This window comes from Pundamilia nyererei, unplaced genomic scaffold (genome assembly GCF_000239375.1).
Source record: "Pundamilia nyererei isolate P.nyererei 1_Seehausen unplaced genomic scaffold, PunNye1.0 scaffold00009, whole genome shotgun sequence".
In the NCBI taxonomy this organism is placed as follows: domain Eukaryota; kingdom Metazoa; phylum Chordata; class Actinopteri; order Cichliformes; family Cichlidae; genus Pundamilia; species Pundamilia nyererei.
In genome coordinates, this window is record NW_005187410.1 from 3,910,308 (window position 1) to 3,930,841 (window position 20,534).

A 20,534-nucleotide genomic window follows, 5' to 3' on the forward strand; every position below is an offset into this window, starting at 1 on the left:
CAGTCATTTCATCTGTCTGTCGGGCTTTTCATACCATGTGCAAAATAAATAAATAAATGTGCTCTTCATGCAGTGGCCGTGCAGATCTGTATTTCACCCTCCCCATTTGTGTCGTCATTTGTAACGACTGCAGCGATTGTGTTAAAACCATATTTGCCCCCCCATCAAACAATATTTAGTTTACTAAGGAGAGCTGCAAACTAATAACCCAAAGCCTGCAAGGCACTTCACACAGATGCAACTGCACCGTTTTATGCATATTTAACAAGCCTCGCTCTCTGCATGTCAAAAACCAAACACACCCTCCCAATTTTTTCAGCTTTTTAAGCCGAAAATTGTCTCTCTCTCCCTGTGTGATGTCAGTGTCACTGCTGCTCTGCAACACTCCGTTTCATCCACTCCACCAATTTCTCTGCATATCATATTTCACTATATTCCTCTTCTGTAAGTCACAATGGTAACTCCTCATTATTAGATTGATAAGGAACAATTTCACAATTGTTTACTCTTATATTCTATAAATATTCATAATTCTTCTTTCAAGTAATGGAGTTTTTTTCAGTAATTTCTACTAAGGTGGATAAGCTGTGTCCTAACAGTGTCCTATATACAATCAAGTGCTAAGTGTTGCGCTTGCTGGTCACGAATGATGTCTGTTTGTCTCTACCTTTGTGCAGTACTTACTATGAGTTTTTTTTCTCATTTAAAAAAACCTAACGAGAGTGGTAAGAGTCAAATGAAAAAAGTGAACTTGTGGGCTGCAGAATCAAAACAATGACGTGATGTTAAAACACTGCAAGCAGGGAAAACTTCTTTCTCATAATCACAGTGATAGCAAAACCCCCCACTTTAGCAGCCTACACAATTAAAGGTGTCAATAAACGATGCTAATCACACTGAGACAGTTTGCATAATAACAGCGAATAAACAGCCTAGGAAAAGCAGCAGCTATTACATAAAATTATTAATTTATTAATGTGTTTCTTTGTTAGAAGCTAAATTACCAAAATCTTCCTTAGAAGCATAATTTGGTGAAAGTAGGACAGTCGCATAATACGAATCATCTCTTCCTTATCAGGTTTTAAAATTCTGTAAATACAACCTCAGATGAATTACAGGACACAACATTTTTCACTGTGGCCTTATTTATCTAACACAAATTAACCCAAGATTTAGGAGCAGTTTGTGAAAAACTAAGAGGGAGACTAACAGCCATGTCGGGATAAACAAATGCACTTAATTAATTGATCATCAGCAAATATGAACACCGCTATACAAGCAGACGTTTTGCCTCTTCATTGATGTGGAGCATTCAGGTGTCCCAGGAATCTTCCCCCCAGTGGATCGTGCAATGCTCACAGAATATGCAAAAATCCCAAGAGCTACATCTCAGTTTCTACAGGCCTCATGTAACTTGTTAAAAGTTAATGCTCATGACAGTAAAATTAGAAAAAAGACTGAACTTGTCTCTAAAAATAGCATGCCAGGACAGCTTAGGTTTGCAAAGCTGCATCTGAGCAAAGGACACAAGATTTCTTGAAAAAATGTCCTTTGGACTGATCAAACCAAAGTGAAGATGTTTAGCCATAATGCACAGCGTCATAGAGAGAAACCCAAACACAGAATATCAGCAAAAAACCCTCATACCAGCACGGTGGCAGGGGAGTGTTGATTTGGGTTCGTTTTGCAGACGAGGGATCTGGGGACTTTGCAATCACTGAGTTAAAGCTTGGCTGAAACTAGAAATTCAACAGATTCCAAGCACAGCAGAAAATCTACAACAGAGCAGCTTAAAAAGAACAGGACGAAGGTGTTTCCATGATCCAGTCAAAGCCCAGACCTCAGCTCAACTGAAATACTGTAGTTCAGCGGTCCCCAACCTTTTTTGCGCCGACAATATTTTCACAGACCGGCCTTTAAGATGTCGCAGAAAAATACAAGAACATATAACTAGTACCGGTACCGAAAAAAAGAAGATTTATTCATAACACACGTGAAAAAACCCAGGAAAACCAAGTTAACGAAAAAAACGATAACAAAATAACGCTAAAAACCGCTAAAAGCCCTGAAAACCATACATTTCACACCCAAGTCTCAACTCTCGCGGCCCAGTACCGGGCCCGGGGGTTGGGGACCGCTGCTGTAGTTGACTGTTGAGAGAGCTGTACGTAAACAAATGCCAGCAAACCTCAATGTTTGTAAAGGGTAGTGGAATAAAATTCCTCATCAACAGTATTAGAAACTGAAGTTGTTGCTGCTAAAGCAACTGAATCATAGGATGCATTTAGTTTTTTGTAAACTGCTTCTGTAGTTTGTCTTAGTGTAATCTGTCATGTGTTGTTGTTCATCTGAGGTTGTATTTACTCAATTTTAAGACTATTTACTTAATGACTATTATATCCTGATATGTAAAACCTTAGAACTTTGAAACTTTGAAATTTGCAGAAAACCTTTGTATTTCCTAATTTATGCATGATCACAGTTTAACATATGTCTGTGATTATTGTAAATGTAAATACATATATTATATTAGAGAATACAGTTCTAAAATACAACTATAATTTTGAGGAAGTATAGCCTCAACTGTAGACTGTAGTAAAATGTAAACAAACATCCAGCTAGTTTGACTGCATTGATCAAATGTGCCTTTCAGCCTCTTGCAGCATCAGCTTGCATTCATTTGCATCCCATGCATTAGAAATCTGTCTTTAAAATGCATTTGTGACATGGGAGCGGCTCTCTTCTGATAAAGGCACAGCCTGACAGCACTACCTCTCAAAACAACTGCATGTAGGGGAAGATTAATATGGTGCGTAGTCTGGTTTAATAACTCAGCCAGCTAGTCCACAACCCCGATTTTAGATTAGATCAGAGCCATAAGTCAACACACACACACAAACAGGTCAAGACATATCCATAATGAGTTTGTTTGTGGCAAGAGCATAAGAAATGGGGAGAGTCAGGATTTACTAGCACTTAACTGTGAGTCAGATTAACTTTTTTAAAAACATTTTGCTGTTGAAAAAGAAAAATAATTCTGGTGGAGCAGATGGATGTAAGCATCTCTTTTCCCAGGGTGGAAGCTGAGAGTGTACATTGCCAAGGCTGATGAGGGAACGTGTATTTCAGATGATTATAAACATGCCCAAAAAAATCGGACTTAAATCTGCTTCCTCTGTAGAAAGCCCGCGGAGAGTGTTTAGAAAATGTTCTGTCTACTGACTCCACCTGGATCATTCGGGATTATCCCTGTATAGCAGACTGAGGATGGAGATACCCCTCTGAAGATTCACACAGTAAAGTTTGCATTTCATCAACAACACTTTTATGTGACAACACTGTGAGCTAAGTTACACACGTGACTGTAAAAAAACAAAAAGAACAAGTGAGAGTACCCATTTCTTCCCCAAAAAAAAATACCTGAGGTACAATCATAACATGCACGGACTGCTTATCCACTAATAAGTAGATCATATTGTTTTAATGAACATTTTATTTTACATAATGGAGACAGGCAGAGAAATCTCCGGTGCAATCCATTAAAAATGTCTTCAGGTTTCACCAGTGCACTGCAGGATTGTCGGCTGTCACTGAGGTTTCTGATAATGAAGCCAGCTGGAATTTTTAGATAAGAAAATGCAAATGTAACGCACGCCATGAAGCCATGGCCAACAAACAAAAGTCCCACTATGCTGAAAGTAAATCATTTTTACAGAACAGATAAACTAAATTTTGTAGGGAACTGACTCTTTGAGGAAAGATTGCATATTAATAGAAGAGCAAAGAGGACAAACGAGGAAGTAGTTCAGTTAAATTCATTGAAATGATTATCTGAATTTGTAAATTGTCCTTTAAAAATCATCTAATCTTTTAATATTTATTAAGCTACAACAGGGGTGTCAAACATCAAGCCCACTGTATGGCTTTGGGAAAAAAAACAAATTTTAGCCTGTCCACGCTCAGAGTAGGGTAACAGCAATACCCTGTAAGCCTTTTAACTGCTAAGGTGTAAAAACTGAGACATAAGGCAATTAACAATTAAGAGGTTTCTCAATAGTTTTACTGGTCCAACCAACTTGAGATCAAATTGAGGCACACTGCAAAACGAATTTGATACCTCTGAACTACAGTAAGCTAGTCTTTATGTCAGCACACGCCAGCTGAATAGTTCAACTTATTGTATTTTCCAAAAAAAAAAAACCCACAAATTACAATTGTGGAGAATATGGTTTCTAATAGTTAAAGACTTTTCAATGAAAACGAGTGAACGCTTTAGAAACACTGATTCACAGAACTGCGGTTCCATATGTAACAAACCCAACAAACCAATTTTCTTGACTAAACAAGATGTGGCTAACTTGTGAAATTGGTAACCAGATTTATCTATCATTAGTAAATTATGATTTCATAATGTGTGTTAGATTAGTCAAGTTGAAGCTATGACCCCTAAAATACACAGAGTATGCCTTTAATGTTCCAGCTCTGACACTGTTTTGTTCCATCCTTGGCTCTATTTCAAACCAGGAGCATTTATGTTGAACATTGACTGGTTTCTCTATGCTATTTCCTTGTCTTAGCTCCAATCCAATGCATTTGTGTCCATATTTGCCTGTATGTATAGTTATGCAGACCATCATCTACATATTGTAGGTGTTAGCTATAACCAGGGGCAATGTCACAAATAACGGCTCTGCAGGCTACTCTTGTTTGTGCTGTTGTTGGTCCTTTAGCTATTCATGGAAAAAAAACAAAAACAAAGTTCTTGCAAAGAGCTGAAGCAAAACTAGTGTTAGAAACAATTCTAGTTTCCATTACAGACACTTTCTGTGCTCTTCATGCTGAAGTTATTAGGTCAATGGTGCACTGCCTTGCACATGAAACATTTGTTTAAGTTAAATTAATCTCAAAAGGGTTACAAATCTGCATGCAATCCATGAGCTATTCAGTGCATTTAGAAAAAAATATCAGAACACAGAAACACAAAGGATGCTCAGGTGTCCCAGTTTTCCACTTGCAATTAAATATAGCTTCGTGTATCTTTTTGTGAATTTGTGATTCTATGTCAAGCTATCAGCATTAGAAGCGACACGTGCACTTGATGATATGCGACTGTCAGGTGATACGTGCATATTTAACCATCTGTAAGTGAAATATCACAAATATTTTTAGATACTTGTAGAAGAGTGAAAATGATCAGATTTGAGAAACTGAATTTAAGAGGCTTTGTGTAAATTATGATTATTTATTTAATTTTTGATGTATTTTTAAAAATATATCTACATGTCTTCTATTTACTGTGTACATGTGTGGACTGAAGCATGCATTTGTAAGTACTCAAAATTATCCACAGACAGTTGTACACATTTGTAAATCTTAGTTTATGCTTGTGGATCTTATCATACACATTTGTGAACCTATTGAGACAAATTTGACTCCACGGGTTTGAGACACAAACACAGCCTTGCAACTGTGCCAAATCACATGTACAAATCTATGAGCTGCAGCGACCCTTTGGGAAAGGAAAGATATTTTTTTTGCAGTTCTCCTATTCCCGGTGAACTCAACTGTTGTAGCCCAATTTCCAACAAATCAACATTCGTCCTGTGCACAGTGTCATCCACATCAAGCTACGCGCTGTTGGTTTTTTGAAGGACTGAAAACAAGTTCATTTGCATAGGCTGCATAAACCTTTATGCAGGAAAACACCTTCACAAATGGACATAAATGCAGTACCATAAATCCTGCATCTGTTTCACCCTGACAAACACAGGGCACTTGCAGTAAAAATAATGTTTCCTGCGTTGACAAGTACAGAGAAATGCTGCAGTAAAGCAGGAACTAATAAAATCCTGCTCTACTGCCTAATAAAATCAATTTTGAGGAATGAAAGGATTTCTTTCATGTCAAAAAAGGGTTAAAATGTGTAATTTTGATTAAAAGAGATTGTTTTTATTGGCTGGTGATGGCAGGAGAAAGACTTTAATTAACTATAAATAGTAGTCAGTCTATCAAGGAAATTTTTCTTTATACCAAATTGCAAAGTTTCTTATGAGAAACTCTTCAGGAAATTAATTGTGAACTTGGCTATTAACAGCTCATTTTGTTATTAATGAGTCTGTCATTTATAAGTAAAAAGAAAAGTAAAAATGTGAATCCAGAGTAACCGCTTCATATTTTGTCTCAACAACATCTAAAACACAAAAACATATAATTAACCAGAACTGGTGAGAAATCATGGCCTTATTAATGTGCCAGTGAGTTCCACTACTAGCAGCTTGCCTGTGCAGATGGTGAGGTGGATAAATCTTCCAAATGTTAGCGAGACAGAAAGGTTTATTTGCTTCACAAACAACTGTCAAGAAGCTCGCAAGCAATAAACCCATATCTCCAGGCTTAGTCTGACAGAAGCACACACACTACATTTATGTTTCTCTGAAATTTAATATCAAGATGATATTTCAGAAGCTAAGGTGACATTTGTCAACTTCTAGCTACCTTTTATAAACAAGAGTCTTAAGAAAACACAAGGAAATGTCACCTCTTGGCTAAATCAATTTGCATCTGTTCTATTTTGGCTTTTTAAGCTCCAGTGACATTGCACCAAAAGCGTTTCCCCTTTAAACTGCTGACATTGCTATTCTCAGGAGTTCTCAATGACACTGCAAAAAAAGAAAAAAGAAAACCCAGAAAGAGTGAACCAATCACAGCGCTTCTGTTCCTACACCTCTGCTACTGAGGGGATCCTATTACCATGAACTCATGCTAATTAGCTGAGAAGGGAGACCAATTAAATGTTTATTTTTGTCTTTGCAATGCAATTACTTTGATGTATTCACCATCTGAAAACCTTTAAACTTCTCCTAATTGATGAGGGGTTTTTTATGTAGCTTCTCAAAGACTTCGTAAAATAATGCACAAGTAACAACATTCAATATGATTTAGGCTCCCAAAATGACAAAAAGAACAAAGATGAAATTGTCTAATTACTCATTATAGACAACAATTTTTAAAAGATGCATTTGCTACACAGTGGCAGCTCATAAATGACATTAACGTCAGGTCAAGAACCTTTATTCATAATTAGTTTTACTGATTTTTAGTCAGAGTTGGAACTACTCAATTCATTAGTAAATCTGAGTTGTTCATTGCTAGTGAAACCTCAGTAATAATTCAGTTCAGGTTTTAAATTCAACTTTTAAAAACATAGTAAAAAAACAAACATTAAATATTGTGACAAATTCCAGCTAAAGCCTTTATTTAATCGGCCCTCTTAAATCCACTGCTTCTTATGCAGCCTCTTCCTATTTGCGAAAGCCAGAAATATATCTTTCTGCCCCCACAACTCAGGAGCACAGCCAAAGAAAATCCCAAAATATGCAGTCTTTCATCCTATAAAGCCCCACTGATTCACTTTAAAACATACCAGCCAAAAGCTTCTTAACAATGAAAAAGTCAAATAACTCCTAAAGAAACATTTTCTCAGCCAGCACCAAATTGCTTGCAATTGAAATCAGAAAATGCACGTTCAGTAGGACATTAAATATCTAGAAATGACAAATTCTGGTATTCCACTGTTACATCTGCTGTCTGAAACATCAGAAATGATCAAAACACAACATTTTAAACCTTAAATGTAGATAAAGACACAGAAATATTATAATATACGAGTACCTGAAAGAAGAGGGAGCTTTTCAGTACCTTTTTCTGACAAATGATATCAAACATGTGGATTTACATTTTAGGTATCACATCTATATCTCTACTACACAAATTCACCTAAAAAGACAATGATACCAAGCGCAGTGAATGCTCTTCTCTGTGGACACAATGTCATTTGCTGGCTGAGGAAAAATGGCGTACTACTAAAAACACATGTAACTTTCTTAAAGTTGATTTAAAGCTAAATTCATGTTTAAAGCTGTGAAATGGAAGAGCAGAAAAAGCCAAAACCATCAAATCTCTGCACGTTTTCACCACCAGGTTAGAATAGTGAATTTTCACCAATGAACAGGTAGCCGTCACCTGTTGCATGCAAGATATTGTTTTCTTGGTAAGCACAGAATAAAATTGACACCTGGGGAGAGACCTTCAGGTGCCTATTCAAGCAAGAGTGTGCTCAGCACCGGGCTCATCGGGGAGCTAGAGGGAGACTTTCAGCTGTCCAAAAATGCATATTGGTCCGTCCGATTCGGCATCCATTCTCTCTACTTCTTTTCTCTGTTTGTTTCATTCAGAGTAATACAGACCAAGATATAGAAAATGCATTTCCGTACACCACACAGGTAATTGAGCTCCCACCTGCTGCCAAAATTATGTGACCAAATCGCAAGCCTGCCCTAAGTCACGGGAATATTTCCATAAACAGCAATGTCTTGAATAATGCAGCGAAAAGAGTGAGGTGCTATAAGCGCAGGGGGGAAGGAGGAAAGCAGATTGTGGAGCACCGCGAGAGGCAATGATGTGTAACACCCCTCCCTCTGACTACAGCGGTAAGACAACATGAGATAAGGGGATCAGCGGTGATGCCAAATCCCTTCTGTGGCAGCCAAAGATCATTAGGTCTATTAGAAGCCTGCATTGTTTAAACTCAGAGATAACAAACTTGCACATTTCTTTGCTTTTACTGCTTTTAGAAAAATAGATCTCACTGACGATTTTTTCATGTGTGTATGTGTGTGTCTCTCAGTCTCACCTTAGCCGTAGTACCATGTTCACAGCACCTTGAATGAAGGGTGTATTCTCATACGGTTCAACCTGCATGAGAAAATATCTGGTGATGAAGCAGATTAAACATCAGACTGGCAAAAGCATTCACTGTGAAAAAGAGGAGTAAGAGTCACATAAAGCATGCACGAGAGAGCATGAAATTCTGCAAACTTCAAGATGAACATAAACAAGAAATGTGTGCACACACTATGTGAGTTCTTTTTTTTTTTTACTGGAAAATGTCTTAAATTCATTGCAGCAGCAGGGAAAGTCTTAAGGGAGAAGAAAAGGAACAAGACATGAAGGTTTACTGTGTAAGGGTCTATCACTGTCATCAAAACCGTATTACGAATGGGCTTTTTATATGGCAAGGATGAGATATTATGGAAAGGAAATGACTGCTAAGAAGCTGTCAGAGTTAATTCCTGACTGGGACACAAGACTACACCTCAAACTGCTTTGGCTCATTTTCAGACTGACAAAAGCCAAAGAAAATGGGATACAATGGCAGCGAGTTTTCAGATGAGATACACCCAGTCACTGAGCTAGCACTGTCAGGCAGACAGCCATTTACTCTGAGTTATTACTGCTGAGAGCATCCCTCCAGGAGACCGACCGTCTCCATGTACGCAAGCACACACACACACACACACACACACACACACACATATATATACGCCCACTGACACGTCCACAGACAGACACGCTCTAAGTGTGCACGCGCAGAAATGAACACAAACACACACAATCACAGTGGAATCAAGGTCATTGAATCATGACAAATTGGTGCTGCTGCCGAATCCCTCACCTGGGGATGCTGAATAGACAAGCCTTCAATAGGGACATTGTTGGCATCCTCCTCATTCTAGGAGGAACAAAATGTGAGGCATAATTGTGCAAATGCTATTACATCCTTGGTAAATATCAAATCAGAGCTCATCGTATAAAGACAACAGAGGAAAGTCAATTCAAACCAATCAATGAGGAGCATTTTGCTCTCTTCATGAGACAGGTTAAATCAAATTCGTGGCATTTTTTAATGAAACTGCATAAAAATGCAAGCAGAGAAATAAACATTAATTAAGTGAGTTCATGATTCTTACACAAGCAGCAGCTCAAGTAGGACAGTCAAGTGAATTTAAAAATAAAAATACCCCTTTGGCAACTTATCGAATTGTAAAGCAGCAGAAGGATATGGCCGGTTTGTCTATGACAACTTGTCTTTTTAGATATTCTAAGATATTTTGCAAGTTCAAATTGGTGTAGGAGAGGAATATCTAACTTACATCTTTGGCGTCATCTTTGACCCTTCGTGACTGGAGGGGGGAAAAAAAACATTTTCATATATTTACTGTCAGACACACGGTAATAATCATCTTATATGTTCTGTTTTAGTTTGTCAAAGAGCAAAAAATTTATATAAGCCATACACTGCTCACAGACTGTATGTGTATATATCAATCCATCCACATATGCCTACACCTTTCTTTTTACACTGAAAAGCAGCCCGAAGTTTGCAAAAAACAAACCAAAGCACATCCGTGTTGAAAAGAAGAATATATATACCTTAAAAACAACCCTTTTCGTAAATCATTACTGCCGGTAGAGTATTATTTATTGCATCATACATTAAAGCTGGGAGTCTTTATCAAAGGGCTCTTTGATCATAGTTGTCTAGTTCCTCCTGCCTCAAATCCTTACAGCTATCTTCCAGCTCATTACAGCGACCTCATGACAGGCTCTCTCAGAGATAAGCCATCTGCTATCCAAAAAAACTAAGCAATCAGGAAGGGGCGGAATGCACAGTGTCTAAGACAGAAGGGAAAGTTGCATAATGGTTTGATCTGCGGGTTGGACATGACATGCAACACCGTAATAACTCATATTCGGAATTTATGTGCAGAAGTTATAGTTCTGTTACAGTTTCAGACTGACCCGAGAAAATATCTTGGCTCTCTTGATGATGATTTTTACTGATGATGATCATAAAAGAGTAAACACATTGATTAATGCCTCCCTCTGTGGAGTCTCACCTACCCTGCCCTGATTTACCGCTGCTCTGCCTTCCTCGCTGCGCTCGTCCATTTCGTCGTCACTCCACTCCCAGTCTCCATCCTCTGTTTTGTGCAAGTGGCCACTGGAGCCGGGGACTCTCCTGACCTGCAGCATTACGACATCCAGCACACGATGTTAATTAAATTATTTGTGCTCCTTTGACTTCATGTGTCTGTACATTGTGCTTTACCCACGAGTCCATTAGCTTTTACAGACCTTTAAATAAGAGCACTGACCTCAGTGATTTACATAACGTGGCTGCGCATTTGTGACATGAAAGGTGAACGTACAAAGCCACATTCAAATCATTTAGTCTGTTAAGTATGTTTGGTACTGCAGTGGCAAAGGTACTGCTTGGTTCTGAAAAGATCTTTATTATGTAACCAAAAAAGGAGTTTAAAGTTTAGAAGTTTTTCTTGTTAGGACAAACTTCACAAAATCAAACATCCTTTTTTCCTGTGATTTAGATATTAGAAAAGATACTAGTCAAAAAAAAGAAATACAACTGCTGCGAAAAAGTTTTCAATCTTTGCATTACATCGTCATTTTGAAACCCAAACATATGCTGCCCGATTGGTTTTAGTCAACTGCATGATTTTTAAATTGTTTATGGAAGACAAATCAACTTGCACACAGCAGAATTGCTTCAGTTTACAGCATTTTCAAGCCAGTGGTCTTAAAGCACACAAAACAGTGTATGTGCAACATTGTTATCAGTGCCTTCATGCCACGACTGACTGAATCTGACCGAGTCTGGGCTATTGGCAAGTTGGATACTGGCATGTGTGTCTGAGCTGCTGCACACTTCCACGGTGTCCACGAGAGCATTGTCTCTGATGTGACTGTTCTTGGCAGAACTGAACAGAGGTACCAAAATGCGGTCCTCCAACTTGTACTTGTGCCATTCTTGCAGCAGCACCCCACCCTGCAGTTGTTTCAGCAAGACAGTGCCTACCCCCCACACTGCCAGAGTAGCTCGAGCTTTTCTGGATCAGGAGCACATCCAGCTACTTCCTTGGCCAGCATTTATTCCTGATATGTCTCCTACTAAAAATGCCTGGAACTTGCTGGGTGGGCATGTTCATCAGAGGCAGCCACAATCAATGACCACTGCACAGCTGCAGTATGCACTCATCCAGGACTGGAGAGCAATTCTTCAACAACAGAGCCAGACACTTGTACAGACCATGTGCAGACAAGTGAATGCTTCCATCACGCCCAGAGGAGGCCCAAAAACTCATACTAAATGTCTTGTTTATGCATATGGTAATATAGTTCAAACATAATCTTGCATTTCTTTTTTTGACTAGTATATAACATCTATAGTCACAAATAAACTCATGTTTCCAAATTGATGCAAAACCCATTTAGTTAACTGAGATAAAAAATAAAAACAAACTTAAACAATTTAGTGTACTTACAAAACGAAATTAAAATTTACAGAAAATATCTTTATTTTTAGTCTTACATTTGTCAACACAAACACAAGGAAGCACTGTTGCATATGTTTCTGGAGACCGGCTTGTCATGACTGTGAGTCAGCAGCCTTCATACACGTGCTGTATTATACCATCTGATAAATGTGACTAAAAACTAAATATATATATTGACTAAACCTACACTGAACTAGAAAGAAAGAACTAGATTATCTGTTTTCACCAGTTGCTTATACCATTTCAGTAGGTATAATTTGGCATAGCACAATAAATACAAGAGAAAAAATAAATGACTTAACTATGGTAGTTATAGTAGTTATAGTTAAGTAGTTATACAACTGAAAATGTATGAAGTATAACAAGACAAAAACAGTAAGTATGGCAAATCAAAGCCTAAATACATAAAGCCTATAATTTGTTGCATTTCTACAGTTAAAGCATGTAAGAGAAGCAACATGCGAGATGAGACACAAGGGCACCACAGTGTTACAGAAGGGAGCACACAAAACTGTAAGCCACTGGCAGCAGAGTCATAAAAATTCCCCAGCTCTAGATGGGGTCAAAGTTAAAGAAGCACTACCCTTGTGGTGGTGTCAGGTTTATTTTCCAAACCTGACACAGAACCAAGACTCCCCCAGTTCTGCTCAGGGTCCTTGAGCAAAACAGACACAGATCAATGCACTGGGCAGCCATACATGAAACCCAGCTGACATTCACTCACAGAAAGAAGAATACTGAGAAATGAACCAAAAATGTAGGCTAAAAATAAAATTGAACAGAAACATTGTATGTTCAGAATCTAAAAATGCTGGCGGTCGCTCATAACGGCGTTTTCAGACACTGCGACACACTCTGGTACAAAGCTGTGTTTTGTTTTGTTTTGCTCTTTTAGAAATCAGGCTGCAGAAAGCATTCAAGCAGAAGTCAATCAGTACTGCATCATCATTTGTGCACCAGACCATACATCTGAACTTGATATCAATCCCAATCTTATCACATGTTACTTTTTGTTATGCAACAAATCAATGATTCAAGCACACATTAGTTTTATCTGGCCTTTAAACTAATATAAAGCCTGCTAGTTTCTCTTTTAGACACTCAATACTGGGTGTAAGGGTGCCCTCTGCTGTTTTTTGGACCCACAAACACCTTCATTTTAAATGGCTGGCTATGATCCTGTATAACATTTCTATTTAAAATAAAGCAAAATCCCTCGCAAATGCCTGTTTGTATGTTCTGTAAGAGTCAGTTTCTCCTATTTCTCATTTCCGCAAGTCATTTCTGAATCCTAGTTCCATTTGTTAGATAAAGGAGTAATGTTCTAGCTCCATTATCATCTTAAATTACTTTGCTGGTGACAGAATCTGCCATCTCCTTTTCATTCACTGGAGCAGGTTAATGGAGAAGCCAGGTTTCTTTTAAGAGTCAAAGAGTAGCTGTGTGGCTTTAGGTCGACTTGTTTCATCAGAGAAGAATCCCACATTTGCTGACAGTAAAATACCACATAGGAGAAAAACATTAGAAAAAGAGCAACTGGTTACTAAGGCGTGAAGAGAAGGGAAAAATACAGATCAAAGAGAGGTGCACTGAGAACACGATCTAGACGATTTGAGAGTCTTGAGATAAGATCTAACAAAACCAGGGCCACAAGGTCGCAACATCCTGCAATGACAGTGTTTCTATAATACTGCTTGTGTCTGCAAGCTTTGGGTAATGTTGCTGAGTTTATAATGTAGATGACTCTGCAGGTCAAATCGGGACAAAGCAACAAGGACACTGGCTCTGCAGCCCACACATTTCCCAAAGCAAAGCTATCAAGTGTATCAGACACTACCTGTAAACCCTGCATGCTGTCTGTTTTGTACTTTTAAGAGGAATACACATGTAAAAAATGCATTCATTGCACTACACAGTTGTTGTGCATCACCGCTTTGTGATTAAAAGGCTCCACAGAATCTATTTTATACTCTCCGAAAGTGATACCATTTCACACTGGCACAAATATTGCTGTGCAAGTTCAAAGTAATGTGGCTCCAATTCCAAACCTTGCATAATTTGTGTATCAGTGACCATAAATACAGCCTAAATTAGAAGGTGATGGCTGTAATAAACTTAACTGTCAAACTCTGATATACTGCAGCACTTGTTTATATCCATTTAGCATTCTTTGTTATGACTTCCACATACCACCCACCATAGTCATATCCCTTTCTATTGATGCCAAGCTATGTTTGTGCGTAAATACCACGTCATACACAGAAATGACCATGTTATCTACAATGTCCTTCCTTTACCATGTCAGTGAATTTCCACCTCTACGCTCACTTGCACTCTGCCTTCTGGCAATTGGCCCGTGTTCCCACTTCTGTCCTGGCCATCCAGGCGTAATGTTATGTGGAGTCAATATCAGCTGTGTCCAAAAGCTGCACTTCCTCTCAGTAAACTGTGACCAGTGGGAAACAGAGCAAGCGAACTGAGCAATAATCTGCTCCTTTCTGTTACCTAACCACAACAATTAATTTCACCCTGTTTGTCTCCGGCGTGACACATGCAAAGAGCTTCACATGAAACCACTGACACACAGCTGTACCGTCTGACTGTTACGTGGCAGTTGCCCATATTTTTACATAATCTACACAACAGGGTGTAAAGTGTTTGAGGTGCTGAAGAAAGTCGCAGAGCATCGCATGTGTTGACTGGAAATGCAGCACTCTGCTGGAGACAGACACTTCAGTCAGTTCCTCCTTGCTGCCATAATTCGCTCATGTTGAGTCAATAGCTGAGTTATTTATTAGAATGTTTACCCAAACATACCTTCTTCGCTCTCTGAGAAATCTTTGGTGCATGACTCAAAAGCTTCTCCACCAGATATTCTTTGTTCTGTGAAAAAAAATGGTCAAAATATAACTAAGTTAGACGGATGGAAATCCAAAGGCTGGACGACACGTGAGAAGTACAGTATTGAGCAAAAGTCTTGACACACCTTTTATTTCTTTATATTTTGCAAGGAAAATGAGAAATAAGTGCAGTGATTTATTGAAACATTCGCAAACATGCAAGAAAATACTGTATATAAGGCAAAAACAGAAGGACATTGCTGAAGGACATTTAAAGCTTTTCCTTGGATCCATGACTGACAAGGTTTCATTGTGTGTTTTTCTATTCAGTTATGCTTTTACTGCTTTGGCAGTGTGTTTGGGACTATTGTCGTTCTGAAAAAAAAAAGCTTTTGTCAAATGGACACTTTCCAGATGGCAAGGCATGGTGGATACAAATCTTACGATACTTTCCTACATATACAGTTCAACCATTTTCGATAAGATCCTCAACACCACTGGCTGAACGCACGATAAGAGCCTCCACTGTGTTTAAGTGTTAAGTGGCTTAACAAAAGAAAATCATCTGAAAATCATCTGAAAATGGTCAGGTAAAAAACTGGACCAAAGATTAGTGAAAAAACCCGCCATGTCTAAAGAAAGAAAGACCTTCAGAGAGCTGGAGAACTATCGCTCAAGTTTAAAACATATTCGAAGGTCTGGCTCTGTGAAAGCAAAACATAAAAAATGGAGGGGTGGCTAGAGACTTTTGCACAGTACTATAAATGGATTTATTAAGTCCCTGGTATAAATTGGTTACTGGCTATGCAGAAACAGCAAGATGAGGCTGCAGTACTTTTCACAAAATTAAAATGACCTTAAAAAGACTATTTTTCTAAATGATAATCTACTTGGAAAAAAAGGATTTTGTAATCTTATAACTTTGTTATAAAGATTTTGGCTATTCACCATTTAACTACTTAACTAATCACTATTATAGTAAAAAAAATTCAGGAATACACAGTGCTTATTATAAGAGAGCAACATTTAAACTTGCCCAAAAATGTACTCAATTCTGAATAATAATAATATTAATAATAATTTATATAATAGCAATAATACTACTATTTCTCATATATATTAAATAATAGTAGCTAGGTTATGTTTTATGTCATTGCTGATTCATCCAAGTAAGTATAAACATCAAAAACGCATAAAAAAGCATTCACTGCGTGTATATCTGACTCGTCGCTGGCATAAATCCAAACGGACAGCAATAATAACAAAAGATAGTGAGATGAGACAAATACCTTGGCCTTTTGGAAGAATTTGCACTTCAAAAGCTCTGCGGCTGTAGGCCTAGAGATACAACAAACAAAGAAAAAAGAAAGCATCATTACAGTTACTGAATGTTAGTCACGATTGGGTCATTTCACTGACCAATAATTGCATCAGCTCTCTCCATTGATATATTTGCCTGATACATAAACATGTTGCTAACCTTTTGACAGGATCCTTCTGAAGGCACATAGATATTAGCTTTCTAAATGATTTGCCATATTTTTTTAAAGTTTCCTTGTCCTCAACACCTGTCTCTAGAGAGGGTGGATCATTCTGAAGGGTAAGCATTAAAACCTGAAAAGACAACAGAAGTGGTCATAACTGCCAACACATTTCACCACCAGTACAAAATCTGTAGATGAGGAAAAGAAACTAAGAGCAGGAAACTGTGGGAAATGTTGTGGAACATAAAGATGAGTATCTCTTAGATGAAACGCTGCCTGTTTATTAGCTCTTAGGTTTCCCAATTACAGAAAGAGCAGCAAGCCAAACTGCTCTCTTTCCACATAAAATTCATCATTACTAAGAAAACCTCAAAGACGTTTATTTAGGAGAAGGTTTATCAAGGTTTGTGGCCAGTTTCCTTTTCTTTTTTCTTTGCCAGCACCAGTATATGTTACAAGACTGATTAAATAACACTGAATGAACACATACTTTCATGGGAGGGTAGCGGTGATAGGGGGCAGAGCCTGTCGCCAATTCAATCGCTGTAATTCCAAAACTCCATATATCTGCTTTAAAATCATAGCCCCGAACCTGCAGACACAGAATTACAGTACCGTGTAATACCAAAGTAATGCTTAAGGCTTCATGTTAAGGCAATGCTGCTATTGGTTGTCATGTCAAAAATAACAGCATTCCATTACAAAAAGGGCTAGCATTAAGCAGAGACAAGATCAGGCAAATACATTTTACATAATAATAATAATAATAATAATAATAACTTTTTTGTATAGCAGTTTTTATGTGTTTTAACAGTCTGGATGAAGACACACATTTATATTTAAGTGTAAATATCCCAACATACAGTACAAAAAACAACACATTCACACTAAGGTCCTTACATTTGTCAATATAGCTAAAAATCATGGGAGGATGATTATGGAAAAGCTGACTTATTATAAAGAGTGTTCTTATGTGCTTACACCTGTCCTTATAGCTCACTGGGTTAAGCAGGTGACCCATATGGCAATAGACCAGCGGTCCCCAACCTTTTTTGTGCTATGGACCGGTTCAATGCCCGACAATATTTTCACAGACCGGCCATTAAGGTCTCGGATAAATACAACAACAAAAAAAATGATACAACCAAGACATATACTGTGGTATTTTGTAAATAATCGACACGCATTCAAAGTGTAATTGTGTAACTTTATTAGCAGCGTCCTCTTGAAACACGTCCTCCTGCCCCTTAATGCTCTCTGATCGTTATGGCAACGCGTAAATATTGCTTTCAAAATAAGACACACAAGTACAACACGGGAAAAGACCACTGCAATAGACTATTGCAGAAGGCTAGGTCTGAATCTGTCCTAGGCCATTTACTGCTCATCTTCCCTCACCTTCCAGTCTAATATCATAATCATAATAAAGGCTAAAAAAAAGGTTTTCAGTAGAAGTTGAAAAAAAAAAACACTTAATCAGCTGACCTGCAAGGCTGTTTCAAAGTGTATGTGTTCCAACCTTAAAAGCTGGATTTAAAATAACAGTTAATAGGCCTTAATAAAAAACAAGGTCTCAGCAGGTCTGTGATATGTGCACGACCCTGACCATGTATGGCCTTGTAAGTGATTAATAAATTGAATCTGAATTTCACTGGAAGCCAGCGAAGAGCTAGCATGGTGGTACAGTGGTTAGTACTGTCACCTCACAGCAAGAAGCTCCTGGGTTCTGTGTGAACTTTGCACATTTTCCCTGTGTCTATGTGGGTTCTTTCTGGCTACACCCACAATCCAAAGACATGCTAATTGGTGATTCTAAATTGGCTGTAGGTGTGAGTGTGAGAGTGAACGGTTGTCTGCCTCTCTGTGTTGCCCCTATGACAGACTGGCGACCTGTCAAGAGTATACTCTGCCTCTCACCCTATTACAGCTAGAATAGGCTCCAGCCCCCCAGCAACCCTGAATTGGATAACCAGAAGAAGATGGATGAATGATCAGTGAAGGGAAGCAAGCACAGGGTTGATGTGCAAGTGCTTGTTAGCAGCCTAGCTGCTGCTTTTATGTTTGTGGAGTATTGAAGGGAGGAAACAAAGGCAGACTGAATGAATCAAAAGTGAGCAGTCTGATGAAAAAAGATCTAAAAGCAAAATACAAGAACCAAATAAAAAGCCCAGAAAGCAACGCAACACAACCCAAAAGAGAACATGAAAATACTGTACTATGAGGACTTTCTCAGCGGCTTAATGGACTGACATCTATACTAACTCTGGAGAAAATAACTTATGTATTAAGAAACAAACTGGATATGTTTTGGGCCATATGGACAAAATTCTAGAACTTGACCGGGCCGCGTTTGTTACCGGCCGCAAGAGTTGAGGCTCGGGTGTAAAATTTATGGTTTTCAGGGTTTTTATCATTAAGTCTGTTCCCCTGGGTCTTTTCCCGTGTTGTACTTGTGTGTCTTATTTTGAAAGAAATATTTACGCATTGCCATAACGATCAGAGAGCATTAAGGGGCAGGAGGATGTGTTTCAAGAAGACGCTGCTAATAAATAAAGTTACACAATTACACTGTGAATTCGTGTCAATTATTTACAAAATACCACAGTTTTTGTCTTGGTTGTATCATTTTTTTTGTTGTATTAATCCAAGACCTTAATGGCCGGTCTGTGAAAATATTGTCAGTCATTAAACCGGTCCATAGCACAAAAAAGGTTGGGGACCGCTGGTCTATTGCCATATGGGTCACCTGCTTAACCCAGTGAGCTATGAGGACAGGTGTAAGCACACAAGAACACTCTTTATAATAAGTCAGCTTTTCCATAATCATCCTCCCATGATGTTTAGCTATATTGACAAATGTAATTTGTGCTAATTTGATATGTCTGTCTGACCCCCCCATTATGATTTTCTTTATTTTGGTTTCAATCATTATGTCTTTTGTCATTATTTTATCTCTTATTCTCTTATTTTATCACAGCGTATTATGTAAAACTTGTTATAACCAATAAATAAATATGTAAAACAAAAAGAAAACAATTGTCTATTGATGCACATGGGGTGTTTAGGGAAGTGAACAACAACTGGAGCAAACTAGACACAGATGTAGACAATCAAGGCAATGAAACTGGGGAGGAAGTAAAACAAGACAAAACATAAGGGACAACTAAAAAAGTAAAACAGGAACTGAAGCATAACACCAGCTAAAACAAAGAAATGCTGATACATGAAAGAACTAACATAGGGCAACACAGACTTGAAGATATAAAGGAAGGCACAGAACACAACAACATTGAGGGAAGATAACAACCAACCCAAACTAACAAAGCTAAGTTTAAAGAAAATCCACTCTGGGACAAAACATCAAGAGCTCAAAAATAACAGAAAATATTGGACAAGGTAAAGGGATGAAAAATATGGAATCAAACCCTAAACCTATAATCAAAAACCAAGGATAGTGAAACCAAACAGAAAACAGTTAATAAAAGACTAGAATACAAAAACCCAAAACAGACCAGCTGCATTTTTTTCCAGTACATAACATAAAAGTTTTCATCAGCTCTTGCCTCGATCTTGCCTCGACAGAAACAGACTCACCTGTTCCATCACCTCTGGTGCCATCCAGCATGGTGTGCCAACAAAGGTCTTTCGAACTTTGTTTCTAGTCATGTCACCCCCTGTAGCTAGAAATGCACTCACTCCAAAATCTGTAAAAAGAAAAGAAAAGCATCAGAACAACAGAGAAGATTTTAGAACAACAACACATGGTAATTGGCTCATTTAAAAATCTGTGTCAAAACCCTGTGTGACTGCTGCAGGGTAAAGAGTACATATTGAACATCAAATACATCAGAATTGTTCATTTTCATTTTAGCTTGTTTACTGCGTCACAGTATGAAAAGCTGATCTCCTCTGGAATGAGTGCTGCATGCATGCCTATGTAATGAGCTGGTCAAAGAGGGTAGATTCAAAATTTGTGTGCATACTGTGATTTCGGTCTCTGAGTGCCTTGGAAAGTG

The 20,534-nt window shown here is 38.2% G+C and overlaps 1 protein-coding gene across 1 annotated transcript in view; it reads right to left on the bottom strand.

Moving 5' to 3' along the window:
* Nucleotides 1–20,534, bottom strand: part of stk39 (serine threonine kinase 39) — a 30,813-nt gene that overhangs the window by 7,563 nt on the left and 2,716 nt on the right. The window contains exons 4-12 of the mRNA XM_013908289.1: nt 20,113–20,222; nt 17,009–17,110; nt 16,515–16,648; nt 16,324–16,372; nt 15,012–15,077; nt 10,744–10,866; nt 9,993–10,022; nt 9,515–9,571; nt 8,693–8,754 (exon numbers count right to left, since the gene is read on the bottom strand). Of these exons, the coding sequence (XP_013763743.1) occupies nt 8,693–8,754; nt 9,515–9,571; nt 9,993–10,022; nt 10,744–10,866; nt 15,012–15,077; nt 16,324–16,372; nt 16,515–16,648; nt 17,009–17,110; nt 20,113–20,222 (733 nt within the window). The remainder of the gene's footprint in view (nt 1–8,692; nt 8,755–9,514; nt 9,572–9,992; nt 10,023–10,743; nt 10,867–15,011; nt 15,078–16,323; nt 16,373–16,514; nt 16,649–17,008; nt 17,111–20,112; nt 20,223–20,534) is intronic.